This window comes from Hypomesus transpacificus, chromosome 6 (assembly GCF_021917145.1).
Source record: "Hypomesus transpacificus isolate Combined female chromosome 6, fHypTra1, whole genome shotgun sequence".
Lineage (NCBI taxonomy): Eukaryota > Metazoa > Chordata > Actinopteri > Osmeriformes > Osmeridae > Hypomesus > Hypomesus transpacificus.
Window position 1 is genome coordinate 11,230,656 of NC_061065.1, and position 23,400 is coordinate 11,254,055.

General features: G+C 42.0%; 1 protein-coding gene across 2 annotated transcripts; it reads right to left on the bottom strand.

Moving 5' to 3' along the window:
* Positions 1-41: 41 nt before the first annotated feature.
* snx17 (sorting nexin 17) lies at positions 42-22,710 on the bottom strand. 2 transcript variants are annotated; one of them, XM_047021250.1, is made up of 15 exons: positions 21,903-22,710; positions 17,049-17,123; positions 15,000-15,117; positions 13,496-13,560; positions 11,226-11,336; positions 10,385-10,475; positions 8,847-8,934; positions 7,056-7,125; positions 6,138-6,230; positions 5,546-5,749; positions 3,645-3,770; positions 3,239-3,316; positions 2,831-2,905; positions 2,686-2,727; positions 42-2,375 (listed from the first exon to the last, which is right to left on the bottom strand). In XM_047021250.1, the coding sequence occupies exons 1-15, from the start codon at positions 21,960-21,962 to the stop codon at positions 2,256-2,258; spliced, it is 1,416 nt and encodes a 471-aa protein (XP_046877206.1). In that variant the 5' UTR covers positions 21,963-22,710; the 3' UTR covers positions 42-2,255. The 2 variants fall into 2 exon arrangements, with proteins under 2 accessions (XP_046877206.1, XP_046877205.1); XM_047021249.1 differs by having other exon boundaries at positions 3,645-3,773.
* Positions 22,711-23,400: the final 690 nt, after the last annotated feature.

The following is a 23,400-nucleotide window of genomic DNA, read 5'->3' on the forward strand; positions in this document are numbered from 1 at the left end:
GGATAACAATGGTTGCCTGATGACCAAAGAAACAACACAAGTTGACACTCATGGATTTTATTTGGCACCTACACATGTATTGAAATCCAAGACTTTGAAGCTCCCATTTATTTGTTCTGTAAAATACAGCAATGAAAAATAATCATCTGGATGGACCACATGTTGATACTCACCAATTAGGAGCATTGTTTTCATCCACACATGATTGAAAACACAGTATGAGCAAGAGAAATGTTTTTTTTTTATGACACAACAGCTGACAGAGAAACGAAAGGTTTTCATTCATCTACAGGATACAGAAAAAACATGTTTGTGATACAGCTGGATTCCACCACTAGAGCTAATGAGAAGGAATGAGGTGCAGTTGGAAGTTAGAATTACATCTGTCACAAACTAGCAGTAATTACCATTTTAAATCTAGCTGGTGTGCTGGAAAACATCTCTGTTTCAGTTATCAACTGAAAACTCAACAAGATCCTTTTAATATAAGATTTAAAAAAGGAGTGTGGGCTGCTCAATTTGAATAAAATACTTACTAAATATGTTTCCGATTAACTCCTAAAAAGGCATTTTTGGAGACATTAGGATATTCCAGGACACTGTTTTACTTTTATCCCCGCTTCTGTAGTAAAGCTCAAGTCCAAGGTCTAGCCTTCATCACTTCTAAATACAAAATAAAATCACAAAAAGGAACCCAAAAAGAAATGCTCCACACCAACCGTTTGCTCTCCAAAATCAGATAATCAACTCAAATCAGATGTGGAAAGATGTAAACACTTCTCATCGCTATTCTAGCTATAGTTACCTAAAACATTCTGTAAACAATGATAAATGTTAGTTTTTGTATTCCTTTATACAACTTAGATTGAATTTGATCTATTTGATTACAATAAACTATTGATAATACAGATATTAGTAAATGTTTAGAATACTTTTTCTTAATTGCATGTACATATATAAAAGTTTCATTACCATGATTTTTTAAATGTCTCTTTTGTGCAAAATGCTTTAGTAAACTATAATTTTGGCATTTGAGAAACCTTAAAAAAATGGTTGGAATACACAAAGAAATCAAAAGATGGATTTTTCTAAAACCTTCTAGAATGTTCCTTGTTCATCATGCTCTACTTGTTCACTTAATAAATATCCATCTCCATCTGTATGACTGTGCAAAATGATCAGCTTCAGCAAGTGCAAGCAGGTTGGCCAAACTAGCCAATCAAACTCTTTCACATTCTGCAAGATTATAGCTAGCAGGCTGCCATTGGTTAAGGTTGATGATACATTTGAGTTTTTAACCAATAGCAAACCCAAGATGGATTAGCAGAGTTTTGACAAGTTGAAGGAGAAGCAACCAGTAAATTTAAGGCGCAGAAAACCTTTGAGAACATTGAGAATCCCCTCAATCCCCACATTGGTAAGAAAAGTACTGTACTACACTACTTCTGCCAGAATTCCACTTTCAATAACACATAGATGGGTTCAAAACCAACATATTATAAAAACTCAGTAAATGAAAATAAACTATTTGGCACGTTGGATTAAGAATGACATTTCCCATAAAATTTAAACTCTGTAAATAATAGAATAATTACAAGGAATCCTTTGTTAGGCGGTTTTACAGCATAGTCTTCGTCACTAGGGTTAAGCCTTTTTGTACTATCTGGTCTCCTTGTCAGAAACAACAGTAAAGAAAAATAAAGCATCACAGATCTGACACTGTCTCTCATTGTTGATTAGATATTCCTTTGCACTAACCAGATTCAGAGTAGCATGTAAAGGGAATGGTTTGACAAAGTAATTTTGTCTTTTGCACAATAAACCAATCAAAGGGATTCTCTGTGACACAGTGATAAGAACATGATGTGCAAAGAATGGAATTGGCAAGAATGTGGTCGCCCTCACAATAAAAGAAACTGACAAAACCTGCTACAAACAAAACTTTAAACTGAAAGTGACTTTTCTTGATTTGAACAATTTTTGAATAGCGCTATTTTCTGATATTCAGATATTCTTCACAATAATATAATATGACAGTTGTGAGTAGGAATGGATGAAGTGACAAATACAACAGAAACTGGTCAGTCATAGAAAGGTACATGAGTATCGGAAATGAGAACAGAGTTTAAGGCAGTGAATCCCCCAGAGGAGGCTACAGTCTTGCAGAATGGGAGGCCTTGGCTTTGCTCGGCTCAGCTTGGCTTGGAATCTTTGAGGCCGCGTTCAATGTGGGCGGGTGGGAAGGGGGCAGGAGATTACAGGTCATCGTCTCCGATGCCCTCGAATGCGTAATTGCCGTGGAAATCGGTGCCGCTGATGTCATTGGCAGAGTTGGAGGCGCTGATCCCTCTGAGAGAGACAGAGTTCAGCTTGGTCTGACGGAGGAGAGGAGAGAGGGGGGACGGAGGAGAGGAGAAGAGAGAGGACGGAGGAGAGGAGAAGAGAAAGGACGGAGGAGAAGAAGAGGAGAGGGTGGAGAGAGGAGAGGATATAGGGATTAGGAAAGGATGGAGAGGAGAGAGCAGAGAAGATAGGATGGATGGAGGATGAAAGAGGGGTGGATGGAGGAAGAAACTTTAGTAAAGGACACTGTCCGTTGGAGGTAGACTTTCTGTTGAATAGTTTAGAGATACACTATACACACTGACACACACTGTGAAATGTAAACATCACGACTACACTCACTGAGAGTTTGACAATCTGTTCACGATTTGGGTCTGGGGAGTCCTGCAGCACAGAGAGAAACAGAACCAAGGTCAAATCTCTCAAACTACCACATACTAATAGAAAAGACATTGCAAAAACAAGTGCATGTAGCTCCAATACTCACCAGTAGAGGGGGGGATTTCACAGCTTGCTGACTGTCAGACCGGTGGATGGAGCCGTTGTGACGTTTTCTCAGCATCTGAAGGTCACAAAAACACATTAATCACACAGTAGTTCTTGCTTTTTCCCCTCCATATTCATACACGTGTCAGCAGTTGTTTAAAGAGAAGCTTTCTGTACTGTGTTGCTTATAAGATTATCTGAAAGTTTAAAGATCTGTGGTGTGTTTTATGATTGATATCATAAAATGTCATGGTTTCGTCCAATCATGTTAGTATTACAAAGTGGTTTAGACAAAATCTAAGGAAAAAAAAATTCTGAGTATGTGAAATGTGCGTTAGGTGTAAACTGAATGATTTGAGTTATATCAGGACATAAACCTTTTCACACACACACACACACACACACACACCTTCTTGACGCTCCCACCGGACTTCTTCACCATAAGTTCATCCACCATAGACTGGAGACAGATACTCATCATGATAGCCTGGGAGGACAGGTAACATGGGGTTGGAGTTATAATACAGGACCTATTCACAACATGCTGCTATACCATAACACCACCAGTATCACTTAGTTTATTAGCTGGTGTATTGACCCATCATAGTTAGTGTTCACATCTTATAGCACATATGTTGCTATTACTTACTATACAATAATACAAGTGTATTGTGTCATCCTAGTTTTGTTCAGAAGATCAATGAATGGGTTAGGAAAGGCACTACCCCACAAGAGGCCCTGGAAACACTCGACTCCTACGCAACTGTTACCTCTACTGGTATATCTACTCATGCCCCCGGTCCCCAAACTCTGACCTGTGGACTGGTGACGGTGACCCACTGCAGGCGGTCCTTGCTCATCAGGTACTCGAAGGCCAGCTCCAGCTTCACCTCACACTTGGCTGAGCTGCAGGGGGTGGCTGTGCCGTTGGCCACCGGGACCTGCTGTTGGGGGGAGGGGAGTCAATGAGGCTGTATGGGAGTGGTCATGGTGGTCATCATCATCGGGTACTAAGGCACCCATCTTCATAATTATCGTTTATCTAAATCAAGACTATACCCTAGCCTTGACTTTGTTAGCATACAGATGTCCCTTTTGTTGCAGTATATAAGCTGTTCTAGGCCAGGGTAAAGATGTTCCTGTCTGATTAGAAGACAAACCACTCTGACCAGGCCAATAATAGAAGTACTCTCCTCCTCCTCCAAACCCTTATAACATCCTTGATTGTTGGGCACTGCAAGCACACACAAACACAACAACTAAACACAGGCCCACACTCCCTGTGATCTCTCTAAGGATCAGATCTGCAGTCGGGACCACTTCCTGACTTACTGAGCCTGGACAACCCACACAGACACACACTATTACCCCCCCCCACAAACATTCATATACACACACACACACACACACACACACACGCACACACACACAAACGATTACCTCCATCCTAAACAATTTTGGAACAGGCTTTTATTTATTCCTCCTCTACAAACTTCAAAGTGCCCCAGGGTTATGAGATGCAGCACGGTGCCAGTGAAGATGTGACTGTCCTCAGTCTGAATAACATAACATACGTTTGTTGAGACAGAAGCGGATCTTGACTTAACGGTCGTGACTCAGGGGAGGTATTAGCTTATGGAGTACCTCCTACTAGATTCATTGTCTAGGACCAGAGGTTGAACTGACGACTCACATTTGAACTTAATCTGCTAATCTACTGCTGTGCCTCGAAGTCTGTAGCAATGCACGGGTGGAGCCCACTGCATGATGACATTTGGTGCATTTGACAGAAGTCATAATAGCTTTCTGTTTCTGCCAAGGACTTCCTCTTTCTATGAAGACTCTCAGTATAATACGGCCATACAGAGCTTTCCTGTCACTCACATTGTTTTTCTTTTCATTTAATAACATGACAGAACAGCTGTTATTCACCAACATAGTCGAGAGAACTTCAAACTATCAACTACAAAACCTTTTCATGGTTGTCAGAGCATAGGCATTATTTATGACTCTCACTACAAAAGACTTGTCATCATCTAGATGGGTATAGCTTAGTTGCAGAGCATTTGACTGCAGATTTAGCTTTAAATCCCCTGCCAGACATCTCAAAAGTGCCTGCTAAAGGAACTCATTATTATTCCATTCTCTCAACCTAGAGGGCACAACACCAAAGAGAGGAGGGATGCCTGATAGACTTTTATAACATCTGACTTTCAAAATGTCCAGAAGCATGACTGGAGCATCAATAAGGCATCTTCACTGGGGCGTGATTATGTGCTTCTCAGAAACCATTCTCTTTTGGTTTTACACCTGAGAGAAGGCAGAGACTGTGTGAGGAGGTGGATCAATACAGAGTGAGACCACGGAGGGATGTGTGTGGTTCATTTAACTGATGAAGAGGAATGGGTGGTGCTGACCCCCCCCCTCTCTCTCTCTCTCTCTCTCTGGGGAGTGGAGAAGGAGAAGTGGCAGCCAGAGTGAGAAAGGATGCCGCTAAACCTGCATTAGTGTTAATGAGAAGGAGAGAGAGACAGAGACTAGCAAGAGACATAAGAGGGTTGGAGGGAGGGAGAGACAGTGAGACAAAAGTGGGGAGAGATGGAGTGGGGGAGAGATGAAAGATGAGAGAGGGGGAAAGCAAACTAAACAAAGTGAGTCAGCATAAAATAGCAGAACAAACGCAGTCAAGCCAACCCACATGGCCAAGTCCACTTACTGAGGAGGTCACCCTCCAGCACCTCATCCGTGTGACCTTGAAACTGCCTTCCTTCATCTGCTCGTTGGGCAGCTTGACGTGGAAGTTGAGCTCATTGTTGCCCGCGCTCACAATCACATGGCAGCCCTTTTCAGGGAAGTCGGTGACGCACGGGTCGAACTTGATGTAGCCAAAGTACTTGAGAGTCTGACCTAGCCGGATAAACTGGGAGGAGAATACAGGGGGAAAGGTGCAGCTGGGTTATATATGCCGTTTAATCATGCCTGCATCAACCTTGTGTAAAGAATACAAACACAAATACCATATAAGCTTTGAAGTTTTTGTTTAAAGGTTATAATGCCTGCAAAGCAGCTAAACTCATCCAGAGTAAATGTGCTTGTGTAAAATGTTTTGTAATATGCAGTCTTAGATGCCCTCTGTTACTTCAAGCTTTATTTGAGCAGAAGAATGTTCTAGAAGGTCAAGAAATGGAATGTTCTAGAAGGTTCAGCAGCAGAATAGTTAAAAGGGCTTAGTATCAGAATATTCTGGAAGGACCAGTAAAATAATGTTCTAGAAGGCCCAGCAGCAAGCAGAATGATCTAGAATGTACCTCTTTCTTTGAGCCTTTCTCTTGCAGTGATTTGAGCTGCCTGTGCTGGTCTTTGTTGACTAGTATCCAGCCTCGCTCAATGTCAGACACCGTCTGCAGAGAGAATGACCGACAGATAGTGTGAGAGAAGAGATAAATAAAAGAATGGGAACCATTTTTTACATTCTGATCCAACTATGCCTTGAGATGCTTGAAGCTTTGAAATCCAACTTTCACTTTTATTTACAGTTTAAAGGCCATGTTGAATGTAACTAACTTATAGCGTTCATGCAGATACACATTCAGATGAATATTGCTTGTATTATGAGAGATCCCTAACCCTCACACACCAAGTACAAACTCACACAACCTTCTACAAACAAATACATTCTCTGTTTCCAAGATTCTCTATCCTAAAACTTCAGCCATGCTCTATGCACACACACAGGCTTCCAGTAGGACAGGTTTTAATCACATCAGCCTTCTCTAAAATGCTACATAAAAACAAGAAAACATAATGGGGCTGACGAGGTGAAGGTTACTAAAGGGGCAGCGCTATAAAAAGAATTACACACACAGGAACTGGCCTAAGTCCTGCCAAACACCTCACACAAAGACACACACATCTGCTTTAGGGATACACTACCACCAAGACATCCTCAATAGATTAAGGTTTTTACTCATTAGATGGCTAGATAAGTTCAACTCATTTTATTTTGGTCTACAGTACAACAAAAGCCTGTCTGTAGGCCTACTTAGGAGAATTATATCTAAGTGTACACCAATCAAACTACATTTACAGTAAGTTCAAGACATAACAGATGGTCTGGTCTGATTGGTGTCAGTCAGTATATCCACATGCTGTAAAATTAAACTGGTATAAGGAGGCAACAGCCCATGTAAATGTCTTGAGTCTCAGACCCCAGATTGACCTCTCACCTGGGCATATAGCAGGTTCAAGCCTACTCTGTTGTCCATGACATCACTGTCATATGCTGTGTCCCAGTAGCTGAAACAACAAGAGTAATCACTTGTCAACAATGTGTTAGCGGGAGTTCACCCTCTGGTAAAAAAAAATACACACAAAAAAACAATACACAACCGTTCCAGTTTTACATAACTAATAGTACAGTAAACCTAAAACCTATAAATATAAAAAAGTGAATATGTTAACTCAAGTTGACTCATTATCAATACTCGATAAGACAGATACAGTAAATGATGGATAATAGTGAGTTTTACATACCCATAAGCCAATTTAAAGTGCCTTGTCCCTAGTTCATTGTCCTTGTCCCAACCTCCTTTTCCCTTGTTTCTCGAAAGGATTCCCAGTGTTATTATAATAAGCTACCTGTGGCGGTAGTGTGACATTACCACTGTCCTCAGTTCCCTGTGGTCTAGCTTGTCTCAATCTGCTCCCTAGGCCTCGGGCCTTAATTACAGAATCAGGAGGAAACATTCCCTGCTGGAATCCCAGTTTCAAACAAGGGTATCCTCTTATCCTTGACAGGTTCAGGAGTGAAGAAGTAGAGAACGACCATTAAATGAACAGATTTCCCCATTTAGCTATTCAGGCAGGAGAGGAAAGAAGGAATTTGAAATTTATTATGTTGTATTGGCTTCGGAGGAGGGTGAGATGGTGTTTGTCTGGATGCTTCTATCATTGTTTTTATCTAGCATATTTTCACAGTTTATTTTCTTTTCTGAAAGCTCCTAAATGTCTAGCACAGATAATAAAGCCTGCCTGCTATCAACATATTCTTGTTATCTTTCTGACCTGGATAGCCTCTGCAAACATCATTATGAATTCATTTGAAACTAATCCACTTCCTGTTCTTCTGCAGAGGGTGTGTGTTTATGTGTTTTAGTTCCCCCGTGAAGCAGGGCTCAAAGCTCTGGGATGTAAACTAGGTCAAATGGACCTGAGACTTTCCTTTAGGGAGACCAGAGTGAAATAACAACATCATGTATATCTTTGCTGACGGTGTGTGTGTGTGTGTGTGTGCGTGTGTGTGTATGAGATGTGCATGCTTGTTCAGCTTAGGAAAGAAAGAAAGTCAGCATGTGTGTGTTAGAGCAAAACAATGTACTGTGTAGTGTGTGTATTGCATGCGTCACCGGACCAGTGTGTGTGTGTGTTTGTGTGTGTGTGTAACAATGGCTGAGGGAGACAGCATAGACCAGGTGGGACAGTCTCCAGTGCGTCAGAACAGTCTGGCCTAGTACACAGGTTCCCCAGGAGTTTCCTCAACCCACAAACCAGACTTACTCCCAGCCTGGTTTCTATCAGTACTTGTTGACGTCTGCTGCTCTCCATAAACAGTGGTGGGCACACCTCACAGGCTGGATGACCATGTGGTTACACTTAAACCCAGCAGCTGGACACATGCTGGAGCAATTCGGGTTAAGAGCCCCTTTGCTCTCATGAACTTATGAGACGCCGCACTGAGACTTGTGATTCGATGTCTAACGTATTATTCCACAGTGCCTGGCTGGAGAACACTGGACTCTACTTTTGCTAGAATGTGGCAGTTTCTCATAGCTAGGCAAGGAAGAGCTGGTAAGTTCAAAGTGCCTGAGGAAATCCTAATGTCAGTAACAGCTTACAAAGCAGCTTAGTGGAATGACATGGGAATCCCTCCTGATATCTTCCTGTTTACCCTAACCCAGGCATTTGAGGAATGACAGGGCAACGTCAGAGTGATTTGCGTGTTGAGTGAGCTGTCCTACCTCTTCCTGAGGACAATGTGGAACTCAGAGCTGTGCAGGCTAGAGACAGAAACATACGGCAACTCAAACTCCTGCAGCTTCCTCACAACTAGGAGAGAGAGACACAGAGATACAGAAGGAGGAATGAAGATATTGTTATCCGGAGGGAGGGAGGGAGGGGTCGTAGAAACAGAGGGAAAGAGAGAGGTGGACGAAAGAATGAGAGGAAGGAGGGAAGACCACAGTGTGATTCCAAGGACATCTAGATAACAAGGATGACAACAAGACATGCAAGACAAGGAGTCCATCTGGACGGAACACAGGAGGGTACAATAACGTGTGTGTGCATAAAAATGAGTGTGTGTGTGTTAATGTCTATGTGTGTGTATACGATCTGCAGCTGTTCAGCTGAGGCCCTTTACCCAAGTCTATATGAGTGGATCACAGCTGGGACTGCTGTGGAGTTTCTACCCAACGAGGAACACAAACAAAATGCTACAAACTGAGTGACAAAAAAATCCTTCCAGAATGAGCCGTTTTCTATACAGCATAACACAAAATGGAAACTAAACTGCTAAAATATTAAGATGTAAATTATTAAAAGAGTTGGGATCTAAATCAAAGAAAGATGGGCACAAACAAGCGCCATAATGTGAAGCAATCAGAAAATATCCGCTTCAAACTTGTTCTAGTCTCCAACTTCACATATGGCTGACTAAACCCTGTTTACTGTAGAGCTTAGAAGGGAGAGATTCCTCTCGGGACCTTGATTTTGACACAAAATGATAAACTCCAAATAGAATGTTCCAGCACCCGGCCTGTTGCCCTTCAAGCCTGATCCTATCCAGTAGCCGAGGTTGATTTTGGTCAGAATAAATTATCAAGGATATTCTCTTCTACGTTTTGCTTTTCAGGGAAAACATCTGCCAAGAATTAAGATAATGCCTACTATGCATGTCCAAATATCTTTATCTCAGTTTGTAGAGACTGTTTTCTGTCATGAATGATAGGATCTGGCAGAGGGCACAAGTATATGGCAGCAAGTATTACAAATATGGAAACATGAAGGCCCTAATGAGGCCTTGACAGGATGGAGTGTGTGTGAGGACTGTTGGCAGGCACACACACAAACAAACAAACAAAATCATCCAAACAATCTGAGAGTTAGTTCCTTAAATTAGTTCCAATCTGGTTTGTGGAAATATGTCCCAAAAAACTAAATGTATTTGTCATTGTTTGTGTCGCCTGGAGAAACTAAAAAGAAAGACACCCAGCCCATCAAGTACAAGTTGACTCCCAACATCAAACAACACTGGCATACAAAATTCTTTTGAGTATAGAAAACATGTAATTGAATTTGTCTCCTACTACAGAATTTGAATTAGAAATTGTATGATTTATAAACAATACAATGTTATCTTCACAGCAAGCAACCTGGTAGCCAGACATTGAGAAACTTCAGGTTTAAGGCTGGTAATACAAAACCCCAGACGGTTGTTGAGTAACAGTTTGTCATTCACAACAAGGGGGAAATGAAAGGTCAGAAGATTGGTGCTTACATGTTAAGCCTCCGTCTACACCCTCCCGCACCAGGAAGAGACTGAAGTAGCCAACCAGGTCGTCAGGGAGGTCCAGCTTTGTTGCAACAGCCTGCAAATGAAAAGGTAGAGACTTACATAAATCAAGATTAACTCATTAAAAATTAACAACGCTTTGCTGAATGGAATTTAACTACAGCTTCATATTTTGCATTTCTTTGATATGAAAAAGTTATTGGGATGTTAGCAACAGAATTTCAGTAACGGAAACAGCACTGCAAAGCTAAGATTGAGTTTGGTTAGTATTAGTAACATGTCTTTGTACCAGAAAATGAATACCTCCTGCTTCCTCGTTTAATGCATTAAATTAAAGTAGACAGGAGTTTTACAAGCCTCCTTAGTTCATAGACAGGGACAGTACAGCTCTGAAGCTCAGAGGAATAACCCAGGTTTCAGCATCAGTGCAGCATAGGTCTGCGGTGGTCAACACGTTCTTGTAAGGACTGTTTATTAACAGCACTTGACTACTTTACGGCTAGAAGTGACAAAGTTCAGCTCTGCTCTTCACACTGAGCCAGAAGTTTTCCTACTCTGTGTTTCTTGGAGCGAAGTCAAAGTATGTCTGGGTGAGTACCAGTGTGTGTTTGTAGAGTAAGAGTGTGTGTTGTAGAGTAAGAGTGTGTGTTGTAGAGTAAGAGTGTGTGTTGGAATGCGGGAGTGGGTGTGACTTTGGGTCAAGAGAGTCTAGAGTCCAGGGGACACACTGTTTCTCTGTAGAATGTGATACAAACACAAATACATGCACCCCCACCCCCACCCCTCCCCTCACACACCCAGTAGTTTTACACCATGGTCCTCTTACCTCGAGAACATCTTCTGTCTGGTCGGAGGTCAGGATATCCACCTTGACCTTCTGACCGTTGGACAGGTAGACCTCGAGCTGGGCTTCTTCAGTAGGGATCTGCTGGGTCTCCTGTCGGACGCACAGAGAAGAGGGATTAAACAGGATGTGGAGGACTACAGGGGTTACACAGGATGTGGAGGACTACAAGGGTGACACCTGAAGTGGAGGATTACAGGGGTTACACAGGAAGTGGAGGAATACAGGGGTTAAAGAGGATGTGGAGGACTACAGGGGTTACACAGGATGTGGAGGACTACAGGGGTTACACAGGAAGTGGAGGACTACAGGGGTGACACATGAAGTGGAGGACTACAGGGGTTAAACAGGATGTGGAGGACTACAGGGGTTACACAGGATGTGGAGGACTACAGGGGTTAAACAGGAAGTGGAGGACTACAGGGGTTACACAGGAAGTGGAGGACTACAGGGGTTACACAGGAAGTGGAGGACTACAGGGGATACACAGGAAGTGGAGGACTACAAGGGTTACACAGGAAGTGGAGGACTACAGGGGTTACACAGGAAGTGGAAGACTACAGGGGATACACAGTAAGTGGAGGACTACAGGGGTTACACAGGAAGTGGAGAACTACACAGGAAGTGGAGGACTACAGGAGCTGGTGAACTACTGTGCCATATGGACACAAGTCATTAGACATAAGCTAATGTTGATGTAGGAAACTTGTGGCTGGATGAAAAACTATTAATGTTGATGTTCCTGTGTATGCGTTTTAAGCATTGTAAAATAAGGCATTCCTTATGGAAACAGTATCCAGTCCTGAATTATGAACAACACTATTCTTTACATCAACAATATTACGTCAGTAATGGTAGAATAGAATTATCATTCACGTTGTATACATCTACAGCCCAACCAAATGACTATTCCACTCCTTTACCAGTCACCTACGGGTGTTGAAACACAGTACTTCCACATTCTGAATTTCAACACATTCTGGATGAAAGCTTTCCGCTTATTTCGTCTCTGTTTCTCTTCCTCTGCATCATGGCTCTAACCCCATCCCCCCGCCTGAAATCTTCCCCACTTCCCATCAACCCCCCACCCATCTCCTTCCCTCTCTTCTCCACACTAGCCTTCCTTCCTCCTCTTCACTCCCCCCCCATCCCCCACCCTACCCATCTCCCGCCAGAGGTTCTCAGACTGGATCTTCCTGCTGGGCTGCTGATGAAATGACAAAGCATGGTGCTAACTCATCTCCTTTTCTGCACCTGCTGTCTTCACAGCCTGTCACTGAGGGAAGAGGATGAGATGGAGAGACCAAGGGAAGGAGGGATGAATGGAAGGGGGGGAGGGAGGGAAATGAGCTAGATGCGGTGTGACTGTACTGTAATAATTCTGGTGGTGGGGGTTAGTGGATGTAAAGCAGCCTGACAACTCAGGTCACTGCTTGAGCGATGGCTTCCAGCATCAGTCAACGAGGGGAAACTGAGGGGACCGCACATTGATTTATTTGGAGAGCCTCATGAATATTTATCCAAATCAATCATCTCAATATCTCATATGCAAACACATGTTCTAAGTGACCTAGAACAGGTCATAGTGACACCATAGTGTGACTAAGAACAGGCTCATATTATAGTATAGTTTGGTGAAGCAGGTAAATTAATATTTCATTCCCATTTTAGCATTTTACTTGAACGTGGCATTTGGCGTAATACGCACGACAACAACCTGTTCATAAATTCACTGGGATGAATCATGCCGAGCCTCACTTCCAATATTCCAGAAACATCTGCTCTTAATTCCTTCGCAGCATTACAACATAGTAAAACGGTGAAACCAGTACCTCCCACACAGGGTGTTATGTTACATTTGGGGCTGTGCAGTTCTTTCACCATGGTGATGTGACTGAAGTTATAATTTGATGCCAACATGCACATTCATTCTTTCTAACCATTGCTGTGTTTCTCACGCATCCAGCATCACTTCATGTGAGCCTGCTCCTAACTGACTCTCCGTGAGTCCATGTACACACACATTGTCACTATGCTTTTCCTCACACATGGAAAAAGGCGTTTTGAATGTGCAACACTGTGATCCGTGACGGACAGAAAGAATACGGCCACCTCACCGTGTCTGGATTCACACTGAGGCCAAAGGTCATTCGAAAGACGGCGAGTAATGACTGACAGCCTCCTGCCAGGAGCAGCCTCCCCACCTCCTCGCTGCTGCCTCACACCGGCCTGCTGGGCCGCTCACTACTCACCTGCTGGGCTTTTCTTAAGAAGCTGTTGAACAACTCGCTGGATCCGAGCATGGGGTCTTGACGCACTGTGGAGAAGAAGGAGAGGGAGTTAGTCGGACATTCGTAGTTTATTCATGAGAGGAGCTCCTTAGGATAGGTTATTGTGCTGGAGTGTATAATCTGAGATGTGCAGTAGGTGTTGAGTGATTATGATGCAGCACGCAGTGGGCTTTTGTTATTTACAGACTCAAGTGAATACTGAATACAGGATCTTTCTACAATCATTGTTTTTTGTCTAGTATTAAAATGTATAGGGACTGCCGGATGGAAGAAACAAACAAGAGGCAAATATTGATGTCTAACTGATCCTCTAGCCTTCTGTAGTTATTACAGGGCTAGATCCATCAAACCCATGGTAAACATGCTAACTCAGTCTGTACACAAGGATGATATATATATATATATATATATATATATACACATACATACACACACAAACATACAGGGACACGAACAGTCAACAGAGGTAACCTAGGATACTGGATCACATCCAGTGTTTACATTTCTGCTAATTGTAGTGTTGTTACAAAGTGCCACTCCGAAGATGCTCCGACCCAGCCAGAAGACTGACTAAGCAGAATGTGTGTTTGTTATGGTCAGTATTTCATAACCATGTTAAAACCAATTATGTAACCAAATGAGCATCCGGCCAAAAGCCCTGTGCGTCTGTTCCCAGACTATTAGCAAATACGCCACCCCAACAAAGCATCTCTTGTTCTACTGTAACCGTGAGTTCTGGATGATTAAAACAAACGGCCAGCTCTGGGGTCTGTTCCACTCTGTTCACTTTGTGAGCGTAACAATTCCCCTTGACCTTTGGGAAACTACAGATGGGGCTTGGCTGAACCTCTCTCTGGCCCTTTGACTTGGATTGGCAGAGGCTAGAACATAAATAAAAATGGAGAACATGGACAAAATATTCAACATAATGACCAATGGCTGGCCAATCCCTTGTCCAAACATCTTAATTTAGACAACCGAGCAATTGGATGGGCTAAGTTAGTGGCATACTATCACTGTCCATAAAATATTAATAAAGATGTCTAGACCTGAATACTGAGTGATTTTAATGTCTGATTGTAGGTGGCCAGCAGATTTAAAGAGGCCTTGGCTTCAAGGCCCAGCATTCTTTGGAGTTTACTTATCATTAGAATACAGTCGGACACCGTGAGTTGTAACGTGGCCTAAAGAGAATCATTTTAGCCTGAAAGACTCCCAAACCACAGCAGGGTCAGGTCAAGCTGTCTGAGGTCAATGTGGCTAACAAGGACATTTTGATTCAGAAGAACAGTTGTATGCTGCTTGACAAATCAGGATATTTGATAATACTATCCTCCTTTAGCCAAAGAAAAAGATAAGAACATTTCAATACAAGACTATAATGGAAAGATTTTCAAGGATAATTGTAAACACTTGAAGAGGCACGTATCCCCATGACTGACGGGCGCCAACACAAAAACCTCACCAGCTTGCATGTACTTCTCCAGCTGTTCTCGCCTCTGTTCCACCTCTGCAGGTGTGAGAGTGAAGATCTTCTTTGGTGGGAAGGCAGGTACCACATTATTCCCATACTCTTTCTTTATCTGTGAGGACACAAAAACAAGACAATGTTCACAATTGTGTTCCACCAGAAAATATGGTTGGCTCCTCAACGTCCAAATGCCAGATCAAACTCACATCTCAGCGCTGAAAGTAGACTGTAGGCTCTTTCTGTGTGTCAACTTTCACTCTAAATGAGTGAAAGTTACACAACAATCAGATAAATAACTCAGATCTATGAAATATGAAACGTGACTGATGATTCAAGATATGACTCAATGAAAACATTCTAATCACTTGGTAGTTTGCACACAGTAACATTTACTTAATATCCAGCCACACCTATAACAGTGCAATTCCCCCCTGGGGATCAACAAAGTACTTCTGTACTTTTGTATTATCAGTTACACCACTGTTGACCAGTCCAGGAAGACTGTCTATGTCAGTCAGTGTAGAGTAGGTGACCTCCATATCAGATATCAGAAGACCTGCACAGAGGAGCCTGGAGGGGTTTTCACCTGGACATTCTGCCCTTCGGTATTTCCCATGTGACAGGCCTGGTATCGGCCATGCAAACAAATCAGCAGCTCCAGAAGCACTCTCAAGCAGCCATAGCAGCTTTAGGCTATCAAGGCCCTCTAGACGAGGCAGGTTGGAGACATGGCTGGGAACTCAGATAGCCTGCACTAACCGCCACTCGGAATAACAGTCAATTCTCGAAAAACTATCTTTTTCTCTAAATTGTTCGTTTAAGACTTGTGTATTGATGTCGCTCTCTTTCTCTCTCCATCTTTGTATCTAGCCTATCTTTAGTGTTTAGAGCAGAAATTGAAGAACAAGTGATTTAACAGAGAATCCACAAGGGGAGATTGTATTTACAACAGACTTCATTAACATTCAAATTCTATCAGTGCTAATTGGATGGATAGGGCACTGCAATTAGTGAGGGGCTTGGCGGGGATACTTGCGCCATGGCAACCCCCATGAGAGTAGTCGTCTGATCTGACCATGTCTTCCCCGCGCACTGTTACCTAGCAACGGCAGATGTCGGGCTGGTTAGCACAGCCTTAAAGACACCAAAGTTTGCCCTTTCTTTTGATAATTTATTAATACATGACCGCAAGCGATTGTGCAGCCTCTCCATAAAGATGGACTTGGTGAGTAATGAAAAAGATTGAATTTTCCATTAGACTTTCTGTTGTGGTTTCATTCCAGCTTGCAGTGGGGGCATTAAGTTATTGTCCCCATTATTGCTGAACTCCCGGTGCATCCAACATCATCCCCATATCTAGGTCTACATTTTACCAATCCATGGAGACTAAATTGCCTTAGTTATTATTTAATGATTTACCAGTAGCAATGCAAATTATTCAAAAGTGAACTAATGAAAGAATTTTTTTTAACATTGCCCGAGAAACATAAGTAAAATGTTCTTCTTTAATATCAGAACAGGAAAGGGTAAAACTTAAAGATTATTCACAGCCTTCAGCAAACCCACAGTTTAAATTCCCAGCGGGTGAAGGATAGAAAGAATCAGCCAAGAACATTCTTTCCATATCAGCCTCTCGACCTTTTCTACCTGCCCAGCTGTTTCTTCACTAGACTGAACTCCCCAAAGCAGGGGAAGGGAAGACATCAATCAACTCTGGGTGTAGGCAAATTTGACTGACACATGGTCATCTGTAAGGAGGAAAATAAATGGCCTCTATGTTTTGACATTTAAACATGGTTGTTAGAGCACCAAACACAAGACCACAACCCCTAAAACAGATCAAGGGCAATTTGTTTGAGGAGACCCCTTGGAGCCTTTAAGAAGTGCTCTGCTATGGCAACGACACGTTTGCAAACCCCAGGCAGTTAGTGTTCAGTTAGGGCCCAGTAATATTGTAATGATCAACAAACCTTGTTGAAATGTAAGACAAAAATCCCTTGCAGAAATACAGAGCATTGGTATGCAGTATTAAAGCTATCTTACCTGTTCATGAAGGCCCAGGAGTTGACTGTAGCGCACACGACAGTGCAGGACACCGTTAACATGGATGTTATAGGCCTTCGGAAAAGACACAAAAAAACATTACGGTGAGCTTCCAACAGGGCTCAAGGCGACACATGCGTAGACTACGACACAAAGAGACTGGGCCTCAAAGGTCCTGGATCCATTTGTTCCAAATGGATTGTCAGGTAGTGTAGCAGACATCAGGTACATAGGGCTGAGTGCCAATCAGAGAATCACTGGCCACCAGCTATGAATATATCCCATCTGTCTTTGAATTTGATTTTCTGTAGATCTAGGCTATATATTACACTGTATAGCTCTAGTCCTGCATGTTGTATTCATCATTGAAAGGTGAAAGGACATAAATCCCCCCCCCCCCTTACTATACTACTGCATGCAGTGTTACCTGGTCAGTTGTTGCCACACTGGAACTACAAATTAACATTAATTAGCCTAAATGTGTAGGCCTATATGACTTTGCAACTCAAATGTTGCCTCCCATTTCAGCATGGCAGAGAAAAACCTCCAGCCTACAAACAGGATCGCACTGCTGCTGCTTACAATTTAGACACCACAGAGACCATTATACTCCATGTCAATCTTAACTTGTGTAACTTCCCTGTCACATGTCTGTTTTGACACATACCATCAGTGGCTTTCTAGCTCCCTGCTCCTTCACAAGTCCTCTGGCCAAATTCATCATCCAGTCAAGCAGAGGCAGGCAGATTCAAAGAGTTGTTTTTGTCACAAAGGCCGCATTACGAGGGATTCTTGGAAGGCTGACAAATATGATAGCATACCACATAAAGCCTGCCTCTCCTCAACCGTGTAACAGCCAATAACAGACTTACAAAAACTGAAGTAAAAATACACGCACAGGCAGTGGCAGGCGGCCGCGGTGAAACACCTCATCAATTAGGCACAAGTACAAGCAAGTACCAAGTCTTAGGCTAGCCATGTGATAATATCTGTTGTGGTTGACACATTAAAGGTTCTGTCACATCAGGATAAGACTACCTTGGCCCTAACATTATCATTTATTTAGCAGGCATGTTTGACGAAGGCAAGAAAGGACTTAGCTGTGTAGAGTGCCAACAGCATTACAGTGGATGCTTTATTAAATACAGTGCAACAACACCACAATCTAAAATTTAATTAAGACAAGGGGTCATTGAACTCCTGTATATTGTGTTATTATTATGATATAAATTCAGTGGAGAGGGAAGGTTATTCTCGGATGTTCTACTATTTAATTAGCTTCCGTTGAAGAGTGTGAAAACAGGTCCAAATCTGAACCGTTCAGATCCAGCAGGCCGTCTGGATAACCCAGTATTCGAGAACATAGACTATTAGATTAGTCTATGACCATGTTTTGCAACGAAGCATAGCCGCAGGCTGATTTTGGCAGAAGACAGGCTACAAGAAGGCACATACAGTAAATTGGCAGCAAAGGTTCCTGTTTGAATGTCAATGGCATAAACTCAGCACTTTTTTTTCTACTTATCTTTGGTCTCATCTGGTCTTTACTAATGAATATTTATAGTCAGCATGCTGTGTCATCGATCCAAACAAAACCCATTTCTGATGACCCCTGGGTTAAAAGATGCAGGTGGTTTGAGCATACCATTACTCAGCTGGAGTGGAGGCAGCCATTGGTCAACTGGATTTGAAATATCAAGGCTTTCTCCCACGGGGGTCAAGGGAAGAGGAAGATCACAGAGGAAAACAAAGTAACAAAAACCTGAGGTAGGCAAAATAATATTCACACAGGAAGGAAGGATAAAAAGATTTGTCACTGATAAATGGGGAACAGTCACAAAAAAAACTGACTGGAGACAGAGGGAAAGAACTGAACTAAGCTTCTAGTGAAACAACTTAAACTATTTACTCCAATGCCTGATTCCTTTTTATCCTTTCAAGACCCCCTAAAGTAGACAAACATCAGATCTTGAAAGATCTTCACAGTAAACACCATTACTGAAATTAAATGTATGAAAAGTGAAGGCTACGATCTAGTTATGTCCATAAGGGGCATAGTCGTCAAAGTTCTTTGAGTCCACAAAAACAGAACTTACCTCAGTATGACTGCGTGCTTTACTGTGTGCTCCCCCCCCCCCCCCCCAGCCCGCCCCCATACAAACACACGTAAAACTCCCCATTCCCCAAACCTCTTACTTTACTTTTTTTTCATTGATCTTGAATGTATGCTCTAGTCTTGCACAAAGGATATTATAAAGGATTCATGATGAAATGTTAAGAATGCCCACCTAAAGACAGACACCGGCTGTAAAACTCAAATTCATATCATCAGTCCAAAACAAACTCATACACTGATATCAGTACTGTTAACTCGATCCAACCCATTTAGGCCAGAAAGATAATTAGAAGCCTTTTAATTACAGCAATCTACTCAATACAGAAACACCCAGAAAGGCAGAAGGAAAACTTGTCTGCCAGCCAGCAGGAAGTGTGAGCATTAACACAGCAAACTCCATCAACTTTTTCCCATGGCACACACACAGGAAGTCTAACATAAAGACATACAAAGGATTAAAATGCAATGTCTGTGTTTTTCCAGAGCCACATGCATACTCAACACATTCTGTAGCCTTCCAGGTTCAAGGTACAAGAGCAATTTCCAGGTATAAAAAATGCCTGGCTGAATCAGGCCTTCCAAACTGACCACATACAGGGTCACAACCCCTACCTGCCTGGTTAGAGGCACACTGTAGGCCTACTCGGAAGCACTGTCTGACCTGAGATTGAGCCAAGTCTGGACACATCTAGGCTGGACACGGGAGAATACTGAGGAGAATGTATCAAATGCATAATAAAGGGAAAAACTTTCATTCACATCCCAGTCCCTGTGGACCAATTATTACTGGGCTACAAATGAATATGGAACATATGGAGATAAATAAGCTCTATGCCAGATCTTCTGAGTTCAATGGTGAGCTTGTAGAGAAAGCGTAGGAAAGGAGTGGAAGAGTATGAACACAGGATAAAATCTGAAACCATGTTGGAGATTGGACAATTGGTTGATTGGGCAATGCTAAATGTAAACAAGCACCACCAAGGTCAGGGCGTTGTAGTGCAACCAATTACAACACAGATTTACATTTACATTTATTCATTTAGCAGACGCTTTTATCCACAGCAACTTCCAAGAGAAAGCTTTACAAAGTGCATAGGTCACTGATAACTACATAACCAAAACATTGCGGGTAGCCAAAACATGAAACACATATTGTGAACAACCAAAAATAAGTGCCAAAGGGAAGAACCATAAGAGCATGTAGTTAAGCAAGTTACAATCTAACAACATGAATCGCTATAAGTGCAAGTGTACCTGCAGAAAAGCAAGCAACAGTAACAAAATAATGTTTCGCAGCGAGTACAACCGTTTAAATCAGTTACCACTAACCAACAAGAGCAACAAGTCTCTAAGCAAGAGTCATTGTGATCCTTGAGGAAACTAGCATTGGGTCCAGATTAGCTGCTTCTACGAGACAGGCCTACTTCTTGTTGAGCATATGGGATCAAGATGTCCCCACAGGTCTGTCAGAAGTCACAGTAGAGGAGAGAATAGGGAAATAGTGATTTCACACCCCACTCCAGGATTCGGGTATCAAAACATCTGGCAGAAAGGGAAGAGGAAATCGTACCAGACCCTGTCATCTGCTTAGTCAAAAAGACACGCACACACATACATACATACCTACCTAGATGGAAAGTATACAAGAAAGTATGAATTTTAAGAAACAAGTTTCCATGTTTGTCTTTGTCAGTATAACCAATGGTCATATGTAACCATGCCCTGTTGACTGCTCTGACATAGAAATGCCTACAATACCCCTGCTCCCTTGCTGGCAGAATCCTTAAATAACCTCACTGTATAATTCTCACACCAGTGCTACTCCACAAAAAGTGTCAGTGGCTGTTTATTGTCTGGGACAATTGAATACAATCAGTATTTAGGCGTCACAAGATTTAGAGAGTCACAAATGTCTGTGTGCTGAGGATCTGAAATACAACGTGTAGTTGAGGTTAGAGGCATGGGAACCATGCTCCTTAAATGTGTTATTCCAAAGCAGAATGAGGGAGCGAAAACTAAAACAGGTTGGATTGCCGTATCATGGTGGTAAAACTAAAATCTGAGATGGGATTTAAAATGCTGACTCAATCTCAAAAATACAAAAGGCACATTGTAGAGCATGAGGTCAGGGCAGTCTCTCACTGATCTGCAACAGCGCTTCACAGCTAAGCGATGCCTATTTCCTTTATACATGCCCACCTATCTTTAAGAAATGAACTGGCGTGTAAATAGTTTAAAAATTACATTTAATTTTCAAAATAAAACATTATTGGCATCTTATCAACCTAGTTGGTAAATAACATCACTGCACCATATGTTTTTTGTTCAGTAGCCTACCATGTTTGCAGTCAGTGTAGGCCACCAGTGTTATAAAATGCATAATACAAATTGCCTGTAGTGAAAGCTAAATCTGGACCATTTTAATATAAATCCCAAGGGTATAAAACTGAAGGGAAATGAATTGTCTAACAGTATAATTCCAATAATGAAACTTTATTTAAGGCTAAAACACATTATTCGCTGCTTTAACTAGCGTTACCTACATAACGCACCACTTACTGGAACGTCGGAGCGAAGGTGAAAAATGTAGTCGAACTATTTCAAGTAGCCTACCCCATGTCGTATTCACTAGTAGCCAAACATCTGCGTTGATCAACCTGTAAAGTCATAGCCTTTGCATAGCTAACATGACATACAGACACACACACACACAACATAACAACGTTTCTTGAACTCACCACATATGTTGATCTGTTTTCTCCCGAACGAACCTCCGTTTCGGGTATGGAAAAATGCATTTTAGGTTACAATTCAAATACAGAACGAGAGGTCCCTCGAACCAAGGAGAAGGCGATGGAGAAGGCACCACAAATTCAGAGAAAGTCTATTGCAGCGACTGGTTGTTGATGACTACAATCATGAGAAGAAAGTGGCCTCTTTCGTGCGCATTTGTTCGGGTAGCCTAGCTTACTACACCGTGTCCAGTTGTTCGGTACGAAAAGAGTAAATATTGACAATATTACAAACGACAATATGTGCATGAACTCGATCAGTATAAAACTTCTCCCACGTCAGTACTAAACTTTTGCCATACAGTCACCGTAGCAGCCATGTTGCAAATGTAGGTAAATCCACCTTCGTGGTTGATCTTCATTTGTGCTAAAACAAAAAACATGTATATATATTTAGCTCCTCACACATTCACAAGACATTTCAAATCCGTTTAGAATTCGCATGAGCAATTCCAATCACTAGGTTTCATCAGTTGAACTTTCAAATGGAAAAGCGCAGTCCGTCCCTGCAAAACCCCCGTCGTTGACAGCTGGAATGGTTCAAACGAAAGAGTGTGAGGGAAAAACACCCAAACCAGTTTTTGTATTTGTCTGGTTCTTTGTCTCTTAAGAACATGAACATGTGGTGCATTTATTCATAGACAAGCAGTGCAGAAATACTGATCGAAAATAGAGAAATTTAAGTAGGTGTAACACTGCCATGAAACAATAATGTATTCAATATGTGTCCAATTGATCGTCAAGAGGCGTTGCAACAGTCTTTTGGACCAAACCATTGACAAAACAGGGGGCTAGACGACACGGTTTCAGACCTATAATTTGCCGCTCCACAGATTTTTTTTATTATTAAATTGCATGAAAGCTGTCTACACTGTGTCCGAAAATGTGTGCATATTAATGCCTTTCAAAAGCAAATAGCCTATTGATGTTCTTCGATGTACTCCCTTCCTTCTGATGGGGTGTTCCAGTGTGTCAGAGCAGTAGCTAGTATTCTTGCTGCATAAAGGTGCACTTTGCAGACCTTCACTTTTAAGGCTTTTGCGGCTGTTAAAAGAGAAGAAAAATAATGCCTTAATGTCAATGTCTTTTCCATGTCTGTTACATGTAAAACAAAATAGTTAGCCTACATAGGACCATATAAATCAGATGGTTTCTGTACCAAACATCTCAACGTTCAACCAGAAGTTCTTGACTAGAAACTACCTTATTGTTTAGACAAATTGAAACCTCTTCTAAATAACTGTAATAGAGATGTGCTTTAAGTTACCTACATTAAGTAGATCATTTGTACATGATCAAAAACTGGAGGAGAACCCTTTTGTAGGATAAATGTATAATTCAACTGCCCGCAAGCAATGCTCTATTAACTAGCTCATAAAAATACAACACAATGCGACAGTCTGTGTTTCTGCAAAATTGCTGCGCAGAGGTAAAGCCACTGAAG